Here is a 12,497-nt window from a genome sequence, read left to right on the forward strand (position 1 = left end):
ATGTATCACATATACTATGTTGTATCTAAAAAGTAATAACCATACCCAAGGTCATTTGTGATTTTTTTGTTATCTTCTACAAGTTTTATATTTTTGTGTTTTACATTTAAGTCTAATATTTATTTTTAGAAAATATTTTGAAGGGTATAAGGTCTGTGTCTAGATTAAATTTTTTTTTTTTTTTTTTTTTTTTTTGCACAAGGATGTCTAGTTGTTTCATCACCATTTGCTGAAAGGAATATCTTTGCTACTTTGTCAAAGATTAGTTGACTATATTTATGTGGGACTACTTCTGGACCCTGTACTCTTATTTCATTGATCTATGTGTCTTTTATTTCACCAATACCATACTGTCCTAATTGCTATGGCTTTATGTTAAGCTTCAAAGTCAGTAGTAGTATCAGTCATTGACTTTGTTCTCCTTCAATATTATGTTGGTTATTCTGGGTCTTTTGCCTCATATAAATAAGAATCAGCTTGGTGTCTTTTCCTACCTGACTTCTTGAAGATTGGCTACCATCATGAATTACACAGTAACTATCTGGACTACAAACTTCATGATCAACTGACTACTTCAGAGGAAACAAATAGCCATTAATATCCTTCACCTTGTGAAGGCAATGCACTTAAGACAAAATTGGGAAAAATTAGTCAAAATGCACAAGACCACACCAGATATTATCTTTTTTTATTTGGATTCAGGACGAATTTTGGTAGTGTCTAGACAACTGTGGCATGATTTGAGATTCCTTGGATTATGCAAAGATAAATGAGCCAAAATATAGACTGGTAAGATATGGCCTGAATAAGAAGGAAGAAACCTTGAGAAAACAGCAAAAGAAATGCAAGAACAGAATGAAGAAAATTGGGGGGACTGCAGAAGCCAAAGTTGGTGCTGGCAAAAAGCCATATAGAGCTTATATACATTTTGTTAGATTTATACCTAAGTATTTCATTTTGGGAGATATGAATGTAAATGGTATTGTGTTTTTAATTTCAAATTCCCCTTGCTCCTTGTTGATATATTGGAAAGCACTTGACTTCTGTACAGTTACCTTATTTTCTGCAACCTTATTATAATCACTTAGTTCTAGGATTGTGTTTGTCAGTTCATTTGGATTTTCTGGATAGATGAACAAAGACTGTTTAATTTATTTCTTCCTATTCCAAATGTCCTTTTCCCCTATTCTTGTCTAATTGCAATAGCTAAATTTCTTAGTTCATTTGGAGTGTTATAACAAAAATACCAAAGATTGGGTGGCTTCTAAACAACAAAAATTTGCTACAATTCTGAAGGTTGGGAAGTCGCAAGATCAACATGCCAGCAAATTCAGTATCTCATGAGCATCTGTTTTATCACAGATGACCATCATCTCAGTTTTTGTTTGTCTTAGAAAACCTTTATTCTTCGTCACTTTTGAAGGGTAATTTTGCAAAGTATATAATTCTATCTTGGTGAATATTTTTTCTCTCAACACTTTAAGTATTTGATTCCTGTCTCTTCTTTCTTTCATGGTTTTTGCCACAGTTCGGGGGTAGGTTGAGTGTCCCTCAAGGTATTATTGTGATTAAAGGCTTGGTCTGTGGGGTGGCAATATTGGAAATGCTATGGAACCTAGTGGAAGGTCCTTGGGTCACTGAGGGTTTAACCTTAGAGGGGATTATGAGACCCCAGTCACTCTGTCTGACTTTCTCTCTGTCTTCTTTGGTGATATAAACTCTTCCACAAATGTATTCTTGATATAATGTGCCACCATCTACTGCCCCCATCAGAGATCAAAGCAATGAGGCTACTTGATCTTAGACTTTGAGACTCCCAAACTGCGAACTAAATAATTCTCTTTTTCTTTATAAGTAGCCTATGTCAGGTATTTCATTATAGTGATACAAAGCGGACTAATACCATTTCTGAGCAGACAGACTTCTTGTTTTTATTCTTCTATAGGTAAGATTTCCCCCCTCTGACTTATTTGAAGATTTTTCTGTACATTTTATTTCTTGTGGTTTGAAAACGATATGCCTAGGTGTCATTTTTTGGCATTTATCCTGCTTAGTGTTCTCTGAACTTCCTGGATCTGTGGTTTGGTGTGAAAATTAATTTGGGGGAAATTCGTAGCCATTGTTATTTCAAATAGGTTTTCTGTTTTGATTTCCTTCTTCTTCTTCTGACATTCCCATTATACATATATTATGTATTTTGTAGTTGTCCCACAGTCCTTGGATACTCTGTTCTATTATTTTTTCAGCCATTGTTTTCTTTATTTTTCAGTATTGTAGATTTCTGTTGGTATATCCTCAAGCTTAGAAATTCTTTCTTTATATGTGTCCAGTCTACTAACAAGCCTATTGCAGGCATTCCTCATTTCTGTTACAATGTTTTGCAACTCCAATATTTATTTTTGGCTCTATTTTAGGATTTCCTTCACTCTGCTTATATTGCCCCATCTGTTCTTGCATGCTGTCTATTTTATCCATTAGAGCCCTTAACAGTATTAATCATAGTTGTTCTAAATTCCCCATCTGATAATCCCTACATCCCTGCCATGTCTGGTTCTTATGGTTGCTCTGTCTCTTCAAATCATGTTTTTTGGCATTTATTATGATGTTTATTTTTTCTTGATAGCCAGACATGATGTAACAAGCAAAAGGAACTGTTGTACATAGGCTTTAATACTTTGGTGGTAAAATGTGTTTGTGTGGGGGGTGGGGGTTCTGTGGTCCTATGACTAGGCCTCAGTCTTTTAGTGGCCTGTGCCATAGGACTGTGAACATCCATCACAAGAACTTCCCCAGGTTTTTCTCCTTTAGTGGATCAGGACTGGGTATGACTATTTCACTTTCCTGAACTCAGTTAGGCTCTAATAATACCCCATAAGGTAAGGTTCTGGTTAAGTGGTTTCTCTTGAGTAGGTCTTAAGAAAAACAAATGCTTTGGAATATTTCAAAATGATTCCCTTTTCTCCTCCTGTCAAAAGCTTTAAGGGATTCTTCTCCAATGTCTACTTTGAGAACCTGGCTTAGCTACTAGAGGTAAAATTTACAAAACTGTGGACCCCTTATGACTGAGTCTCCCTGGAGTTTTTAATTCTAAGACTTGTCCAGACTAAGCCTCCAGTGATTTGTCAATTATGGTTCAGGTTTTATTACTGCAGCACTTGCTTCCCACAGTGGTTTTTATTCTTGAGTCTCTGCTCCAATAAGCTGTGACTCCCTCTATTAACTTGTCTCTCTCTTTCTAATCTTTATGGCAGTGGTTCACCCTTTTTCTCACTGATCTTATGGATTCATGAATAGTTGTTGTTTGTTCAGTTTGTTCAGCTTTTGTTAGAAAAAGTCTATTTCGCTTGTTTTAAGAAAGAGTAGCAACTTCCAATCTCCTCACATACAGAACTGGAAACCATAAGTCCTCTGTAAAAAAATTATATACCTCTTAGAGAAGTTTGCCAGAGGATCAAGAGATCTGGGTAGTAAACTTGACTTTGTCACAAATCGCATCACTTTGGACAAATCATTCCCATCACCTGGTCTGTTTCCTCATCTGTAAAATGAAGGGTCTGTAGTATATAAGTGTTTTTTAATGGTAATCTTTAGAGCCCTGAAAATTGTGTGTGGTACTGCCACAAGGACTTCCAGGAAGATGGGGTACTGGGTTTTCATCCAACCCTGGTTCAACCAAAACAGCTCTACTTTTCTTGTATTTATTTATTATTCAGTGCTGGAGATTGAACTTGGAGCCTGATGAATGTTAGGCAAGTGCTTAACCACTGAGCTATACCTCCAGCCTTATCTTTTCTTACATATTAGACTTCTATACAATTTTATTTAAAACAGAGGTTCTAATGGTTCTAATTTCTCCTTTAAAAAAAGCTTAGGTCTGGGGGCTGGGGCTGGAGCTCAGCGGTAGAGCACTCACCTAGTACATATGAGGCGCTGGGTTCGATCCTCAGCACCACATAAAAATAAATAAATAAATAAAATAAAGATATTGTGTCCAACTACAACTAAAAAAAATATTTAAAAAAAAAAGCTTAGGTCTGGGAGTTGTAGCTCAGTGGTAGAGCGCTTACCTAGCACATGTGAGGCACTGGGGTCGATCCTCAACACCACATAAAAATATAAATAAATAAAGTTATTATTTTTAAAAAAGCTTATAAAACACAAAGATCATTATTTGCTCCTAAATTATATGACCCTGCAATATTATAACATAAAACCCTTCTCAGACATTGAAATCCTTTGCTGAGAGTAAGTACAGAAGAGAGAAAAAGTATGAGGGCACTCAGGATGAATAACCTCATCTTTTTAAAAATTATTTTTAGATGTTGACAGACCTTTATTTTATTCATTTATTTATATGCGGTGCTGAGAATCAAACCTGGTGCCTCACACATGCTAGACAAGTGCTTTACCACTGAGCCACAACCCCAGCCCCAAATAAACTCATCTTATAGTGGGGAAAAGAGCATCAAAATCATAGACCAGAGCCTTGAACAACAAACTGCACACTTGTATTTTTTAGCCAAGTTATCTGGTACAAATAGTGTCTGTTTCTGGTTCTTTTCTATAGTAAAGGTTAAGAACAATTGAAAACTCTTTTTTCTTTATTTTTTAGAAAGAAGGAAATGGGTAGACTTTTGGCTTGCTTGAATACAGGTAAATATCTCCTGGGTTATTTTCAGTCTTTCATCTTACCTCTATCCTCTATTGAATTCTCTAAACACATTGAGCACACTGACTTCAACCTAGTATTTGAGTTAAGCCTCCTGCTCTTTATTAATGTTTACCACAAGAGCCTATTTTGGTTTCTTCATCTACAAGCAGAGAAAAGTTTGGCATCCCTACCATTCATTTGCAAATGTGATTTCAGCTTTGTGTTTATTCTAATTTCTTATAAAGACATTTCCCCTCACTTCCTTCTTTTCTTGCTTCCTTCCTTTCTCTTTGGCCACTTAATCCTAACCTATGAATTAAACAGGTAAACAAAGGATCAAGACATTTAACGATTCTTGGAACTCTGCTGGCTTTCAGTGCCCTTTGACTCAAATTCAGATTATTTACTCTCTTATTTTCAAACTGTCTATCTACCCAAGTCTGTGTCATGTCTTCTACTCTTTTTTTTAATATTTATTTTTTTTGGTAGTTGAACACAATAACTTTTATTTATTTATTTTTATGTGGTGCTGAGGATCAAACCCAGGGCCTTGCACATGCGAGGCTAGTGCTCTACCGCTGAGCCACAACCTCAGCCCCATGTCTTTTACTCTTGATTCCTCTCTGATCACTTCATTCAAGCTAATCTCCTAGCAACATCATATTTCATTTTACCAACTCTGCTTTCTGAGGTGGTTTTCCTTTTGCTTAACAGGTTTTCTTAGGTCTCCTGCCCATGTATTCCTTTTTTAATGTACAAAGACACATGAAAAAGTCCATATCTTAGGAATAATATTCCTAATATTGCAGTAGTTCAGTTTTATACCTTAAATACATGTCAACAGGATCTGGTAAACATTGCACAATGGTTCAGAAGCCAAACCTTTTCAAAAGAGGAAGGTTTTCCTGATTGGCTTTCTTATTTATCAGAAGAGCATGGGTAAGTTAAAAGTGCTTTCTGGTGACAATGGTATGTTCGGGTTCTATACTGTGCTTGCTGTGGGAGCTAAGTATATATTATACCAGCCTTTCAATATTCTTCCAATTCTCAATCTCCATTTCAGGTTTTTGTTTTTCTTTTTTTTTTTTGTGGGGGGTGTTATTATTTGCTTCTGGGGATTAAGGAGAAATTAGGCATTCTAGCCCAAGCTAAGGAGCATAATTTTGTGGACCTTAAGTTATAATTCATCTTTTTATTCTTAGACTCATTTCCATAGAAAATGAAGAAAACTAATATTGTGACCCAGGGCCTGCATATACTAAGTATCATATCAGTATTTTTAATTATGATTCCTATTCTTTATTTCTCTACATGTAAATCATATATTTTTACCTCAGGTGGTGAATGATTGCACTAATTAAAATTATAAATCTCTCCAAAGACGTGTTTGTTCCCCAAAATTTTAGTTAACGGCTTCTTGGAGCTTGGTAATGCTTTTTGTCATTTTAATTACTTTTGATATGCACCCACACACACATATACAAAAAAGAACTTTCCAAATCCAAACTCATGTGTGGCTGTTTTTAAAGCAGGATTAACTGCTTTGCTAGAGAAAAAGGTAAAAGACCTCAGTGTTACATTTTCCTGTTTATTGCAGCACTCCTGACACTAGCCCAGGCTTTTGATGGAGAATCTTCGACATTGGATTCCAGAGCTAATGAAGCTCATTGGTTTCGAAAAATAGGTAAAAGAAAATTCTATGACTATGGGAAACATTGTGGGGTGGTAGAATTAGATGTGAATTCAAATTCTGGCTCTGTCATTTGTAGCTATGGGTGTAAGTATAACTTGCTTAATTTCAGTTTCATTATTGATAAAATGTAAACATATATATATATATATATATATATATATATATGTCATGTGGTCATTAATGGTTTTATATGAAACAGTGTATCTACCAGACACATTGTAGGATACTCAATAACAGGTTTTTTTCCTTTTTTCTATAGATAGGGTATAAGAATAAAAAGATGAAATATAATTTCCAGTCCCTAAAACTATGCTTTTAAATTTGGTCTAGAATGCCTCATTTTTAAAATAAATATAGTTACCAAAAATAAACTCCATGCAACAATACAGATGAATTTCACAAAAATAACATTGAACCAAATGATCCAAACATCAAAGAGTGAATATTGCATGATTCAGTTTATTTATAGGCAAAAAGAAAAATATAGGCAAAATTCTATTTATTTATTTTGTGGTACTTGGATTAAACCCAGGGGCACTCTACCACAGAACTACACTCATACCCCCTTTTTATTTTGAGACAGGGTCTTGCTATGCTGCCAAAGCTGGCATCAAATTTAAGATCCTCCTGCCTCAGCCTCCCCAGTGGCTGGGATTACAGGTGTATGCCACCACATCCAGCTCAAAACTAATTCTTGATGTCAGAAGTCAAGATTGTGGTGACCTTTGAAGGGAGGTTGGGCTTGAAAGGGAAAGGAATTTGTGAGTTTCTGATATTATCATGATCTTTCTTGATATGAGTACAAGTTACATAGGTATGTTTACTTTGTGAAAATTCTTCATGGTGGACAATTGTGAGTTGTGTTATTTGCTCTATGAGGGTTTTATTTAATACAAATTATTTAAAACCTGTGGTGGCAGTTACTGCATAATATCTCTTTGTCACAAAGTGGACTGGTTTTACATGAACCTTTTTCTGTCTTGTGGGATTTACTGGGGCTCTAATTAAGAAGAAAGACTAAATCAGCAACCTTGCTTCTAAGAAATTTATGCAAATAATGGAATAAAAACAAAGAACATTTAAACTATACAAAGTTTTAATGACTTTGATCTTTTGAAAGTTTGAAAAGGTGTTTTCCTACTTCTTTTACTAAATTTTAATTTTAATTTTCCAAGGTGAAGATCATGCTGAATATTGTCTAATTGAGGCTTTCGTGGCTGTTTGGGAGATGTGGATCTCTCCTGTAGTCTTCCTTTAACCATTGCTTCTACTTTATTCTGTTGATGATTTTTTGAAACAAGATCTCACTGTGTTGCCTAGGCTCCTCTTGAGCTGCTGGGCTCAAAGGATCTTCCTGTCTTAGCCCTCCCTGTGCTGGGACTACAGGTGCATGCCACCACATCCAGCTCTTTGCTGAAATTTAACTTCCTTTTACCAATTCCAGTTGGTGATCTCCTTGGTGACTCTCATATTTTAGATGGATTTGTGTCAACTAAGAATTCTTTTGTATGTCCCCAATTAAAAAAAAAAAATTCAACAGTACCTTCATTGGTCATTGGCCTAGAATGAAAGCAAAAAAGTAATAGGAGTCTCTAAATTTACATCCAAAATTTTTTTTCTCTATAAACCTAAAGTTAATTTCTTAATCCCTGTGAAACTCCTTGGTAATATACTAATATTAAAGATCTAGATAGCAGAATATATAATGGTGCAGACTAAAAAGTATATTTTTATATTTATATTATTTCATGTTAACATTCAGCTTGGAACTTGGCTGTGCAATCTGACAAAGACCCAGTAACAATGAGAGAGTTTTTCATGCTTTCTTATGAGGTAAGTAGGTTCTAAAAAGAATCTAAATATGAACAAGAAGGATCTGACCACTAAGAGTTAAGTATAAGCTGGGCATGGTGGCTCATGCCTGTAATCCCAGCAGCTTGGGAGGCTGAGGCAGGAGGATCATGAGTTCATAAACCAGCCTCAGCAATTTAGCAAGGCCCTAATCAACTCAGTAGACCCTGTCTCTAAATAAAGTATAAAAAGGGCTGGCGATGTAGCTCAGTGGTTAAGCATCCCTGAGTTCAGTCCCGGGTGCAAAAAAAAGAAGAGCTAAGTATAGAGTAGAATTGCCTTTTCATCTTGGAACATTTAGTACATGTCTAAGCAAAAATGGCCCAAGGAGAATCTGTTCCCTTCATTGTAGAATGTAAGAATGTGGGACAGTTATCCCTGTACCAGAATATGATAAACATCCATCATGGAACCTAAAGTTCTACCATTACAGAATTATTCTTTTTCCTTTGAAGAGATTTCAGTCTCCCAGAGTCCTGTATTAAAGCAATATTATCTTTTGGAGGGAAATACTCCAAGCATTGTGATTTACCAACACAGGAAGGGTTATGGTAATAAGTCTATAGGAATGTAAAGTATGTATCTGGGTACAGCCTGGGCAGAAAAAGGAGATTAAGAAGTCTGGATTTTCTATATAACTTTTCCTAGAGCAGGTTCTGTGTGTAAAGGTTTATGAGTTTGTTAATCAATTATAAGTGTTTGAAAATAGTCCTGAGTCTCCAAGTTAGAGTTTAAATGCTACAAATAGGATTAAGTATTGGATGGAAGGGTTAGAGAGTATCCCTCATACACAGATAGGTCAAGATTAATTAAATGTTTAGAATTTTAGAGCTGAAAAGAACCAGAGATAATCTAGCACAAGTCCTCCCCCGCTTTTTAAAAACATAACAGTAGCCTGAGACCTAAAGAAATTGGTTATCTTGAAATTCTTTTAATTCAGTGATGCTAATGGTTGCATCACTAAATGTTTGGGGAGATTAATAGTCTTTGCAAGTTTAGGTAGAATTGCCATTAAATTAGGCCAAAGGAACCAGCTTTAGTTTTGACATTTGTGATAGCACTGTAGGACTGGCATGTAAGAATCCAAGTGGCTTAGAGTCTTATTGTTGTACAAAGCTGGGAGGTTTTTTTTCCCTAAAACTAGAGGGCAAGATTTAATGATGAGGTTATGTTTAATGCCTGTCAAGATTTAACATTGTGTCTTTTAACCATGACAATATATGTACTAATTTCAGCTCTATTAAATACAAAGGGGAAATCTATTTGCCAGGAGAAAAAATCACCTAGAAATTACAGTATAAACCAAGAAGTAAATCACTAGATCGAAATACAGGGGCAAATGACAGTACTTGTCACTGGAAAAGATAAGAAAACTGAAGAAATGAAGCTTTTTATCTAGTAAGGTGCAAAAAACAATGGAAAGTAATATAAAATTAAAACTGTAAATCAGTGTTATAGTCTATATAATTTTTATGGTGACATGTGCTTTTTCAGCTGAATTTCTTCATTCAGAGAGGATGTTGCTGATTTTCATTCTGATTGTTTGTGTTCACCTGACAGAATTCTCACTATTCATTGATGTTTTGGTTATTTCTTATCAGCTGTCCCAGTTTTGTCCTTCTGATCAAGTAATTCTGATTGCACAGAAAACATGTTTACTTATGGCAGCTGCAGTTGATCTAGAGCAAGGACGAAAAGCTGCAACAACTTTTGAACAGGTAATGTGCAACCTTCAAAAAAGACAAAAGTTAAGTATGCTATTTGGTATGTTTGCCTTCCCTGATACACTTATTTTTTATTCTCTATAGAGAATTGTTTCCTCCATTCCAACAGCACTTTGATTTCAAAGTTTATAATAGCTAATTCCTTACTAAGCAAAGATCACATTTGGTTTAACCTCTTCTGTTTAAGAAGGTAGACTATCTCTTCTTTTAAAGTACCCACCCCATGGGTCACTCTTTCCTAGTCTGATTTTAAATATTCTTTTTAAAAATTTTTTTTTAGTTTTTGATGGAACTTTATTTTATTAATTTATTTGTATGTGGTGCTGAGAATCAAAGCCAGTGCCTCACACATGTTAGGCAAGTGCTCTACCACTGAGCCACAACTCCAGCCCCCTTAAATATTCTTTATTTTCATTTTCTCCCTGTATTTACATATGGCCCATAGAAGTTTTTCTCCCACATTTGTTCCTGTTTGCACATTTTCTTTCTTTTTTCTTTTGCTTTTCTCCCTTGCCTCTCCCTCCACCCCCACACCCAGTACTGGGAATTGAACACAGGGGTGTTCTATCACTGAGCTACATCTCCAGCCTTTTTTTTTTTTTTTTTTTGAGACACTGTCTCACCATGTTGCCCATGTTGGCTTCAAACTTGCTATGCTCCTGCCTCAGTTTCCCAAGTCGCTGGGATTATAGATATGTACCACTTTGCCCACCTTCTTTCCACACATTTCTATGGAAGAACTCAGCTCTTTCCACAGCTTTGATAGCCATCTGAAATTATTTATTTAAGCTATTTTTCTTCCCTCAATTGCATTTGTTTTCTTTGTCCTGTGTCCTTTAATATCTCATCATTAACTCAATTTTAACAAGAAGACAGGAATTCTTACCTTTGCCTGAATTCTACCCTAAGCTTTTTAAACTTTACCTCTTTTAGGAACTACTAACATTGCTGTCTCCCTTACACCAGATTATTGGTTGGCCTTCAGCTTTTTTTTTTTTCAAGCTGAGAAAATTTTCTCCAAGTCAGACCACCAGCATTTTGTGTATGATTTTTATGATATAGATCCTCTCTCTGCTTGGTTTCTCTTACCTGGACAAAGAAAACTTCCTAATTTCCCATACTTGTCAGCTTCTCTTCTCTCCAACTGGTATAAAATCCTTCTTGCTTTTTAACTTCTTCCTCTTCCTACTATCTTCTTCCATGTTATTCATTCCATAGCTTAACTATTGTGAATTGAGCTGCATCATAGATTAGTTTGCTGATTTTAAGTCCTTTGTGTGTATGCAGAGGAGATGGATAGCTGGGTCAAATGGTGGTTCCATTCCAAGTTTTCTGAGGAATCTCCATACTGCTTTCCATAGTGGTTGCACCAATTTGCAGTCACACCAGCAATGTATGAGTGTACCTTTTTCCCCACATCCTTGCCAACATTTATTGTTACTTGTACTCTAGACTGTTTCCATTCTGACTGGAGTGAAATGGAATCTCAGTGTAGTTTTAATTTGCATTTCTCTAATTTCTAGAGATGTTGAGCATTTTTCATACATTTGTTGACCAATCATATTTCTTCTTCTGTGAAGTGTCTGTTCAGTTCCTTTGCCCATTTTGATAGGGTTATTTGTTTGTTTGGTGTTAAGTTTTTTGAGTTCTTAAATATCCCAGATATTAATGCTCTATCTGAGATACAGGTGGCAGAAATTTTCTCCCATTCTGTGGGCTCTCTCTTCATGTTCTTGATTGTTTCCTTTGCTTTGAAGAAGCACCATCCCATTTATTGGTTTTTGATTTTATTTGCACTTTAGGAGTCTTGTTAAAGAATTCGATTCTTAAGCCGACATGATGGAGAGTGGGTCTACTTTTTCTTCTGGTAGACACAGGGTCTTTGGTCTAATGCCTAGGTCCTTGATCCAATTTGAGTTGAGTTTTGTGCAGGGTGAGAGATAAGGGTTTAATATCATTATGCTACATACAGATTTCCAGTTTTTCCAGCACCATTTGTTAAAGAAGCTATCTTTTCTCCAATATATATTTTTTGCATCTTTATCTAGTATGAGATAACTGTATGTATGTGGGGTTTTCTCTGTGTCCTCTATTCTGTATCATTGATTTACATGTCTATTTTGCTGCCAATACCATGCTGTTATTGTCACTATAGCTCTGCAGTATAACTTAGGGTCTGGTATTGTGGTGCCTCCTGCTTCATTTTTCTCACTGAGGACCAATTTGGAGGCCTCATTCTTAAGAACTACTGGGATCCCTTTTAAGAAACCTTTACATTTTAAAAGAAGAAGAGAAAAGAATCTACCTTCCTCAGAACAAAAAAAAAAAAACCCAATTCTGCTTCTTACCAGGTAAAGGTAAAAAAGTATTTTAATTCTGCTGGTGGTGATGCACACTTGTAATCCTAGTGGCTCAGGAGGCTGAGGCAGGAGGATCACAAGTTCAAAGCCAGCCTCTGCAACTTAACAAGGCCCTAAGTAACTTAGTGAGACCCTGTCACAAAATAAAAACTAAAAAAGGCTGGGTATGTGGCTCAGTAGTTAAGCACCTCTGGGTTCAATACCTAGTACCAAAAAAA

General features: G+C 35.7%; 1 protein-coding gene and 1 pseudogene across 1 annotated transcript in view; both read left to right on the top strand.

The window, feature by feature from the left end:
• Tex11 (testis expressed 11) overlaps nucleotides 1-12,497 on the top strand; it is a 299,055-nt gene that overhangs the window by 217,254 nt on the left and 69,304 nt on the right. Inside the window, exons 21-24 of the mRNA XM_027935840.2 lie at nucleotides 4,613-4,653; nucleotides 6,249-6,335; nucleotides 8,107-8,177; nucleotides 9,797-9,913. Coding sequence (XP_027791641.2) covers nucleotides 4,613-4,653; nucleotides 6,249-6,335; nucleotides 8,107-8,177; nucleotides 9,797-9,913 — 316 coding nt within the window. The remainder of the gene's footprint in view (nucleotides 1-4,612; nucleotides 4,654-6,248; nucleotides 6,336-8,106; nucleotides 8,178-9,796; nucleotides 9,914-12,497) is intronic.
• LOC114093110 (small ribosomal subunit protein eS24-like) lies at nucleotides 522-1,080 on the top strand (annotated as a pseudogene).

The sequence above is a fragment of the Marmota flaviventris genome, chromosome X (assembly GCF_047511675.1).
Source record: "Marmota flaviventris isolate mMarFla1 chromosome X, mMarFla1.hap1, whole genome shotgun sequence".
NCBI lineage: Eukaryota > Metazoa > Chordata > Mammalia > Rodentia > Sciuridae > Marmota > Marmota flaviventris.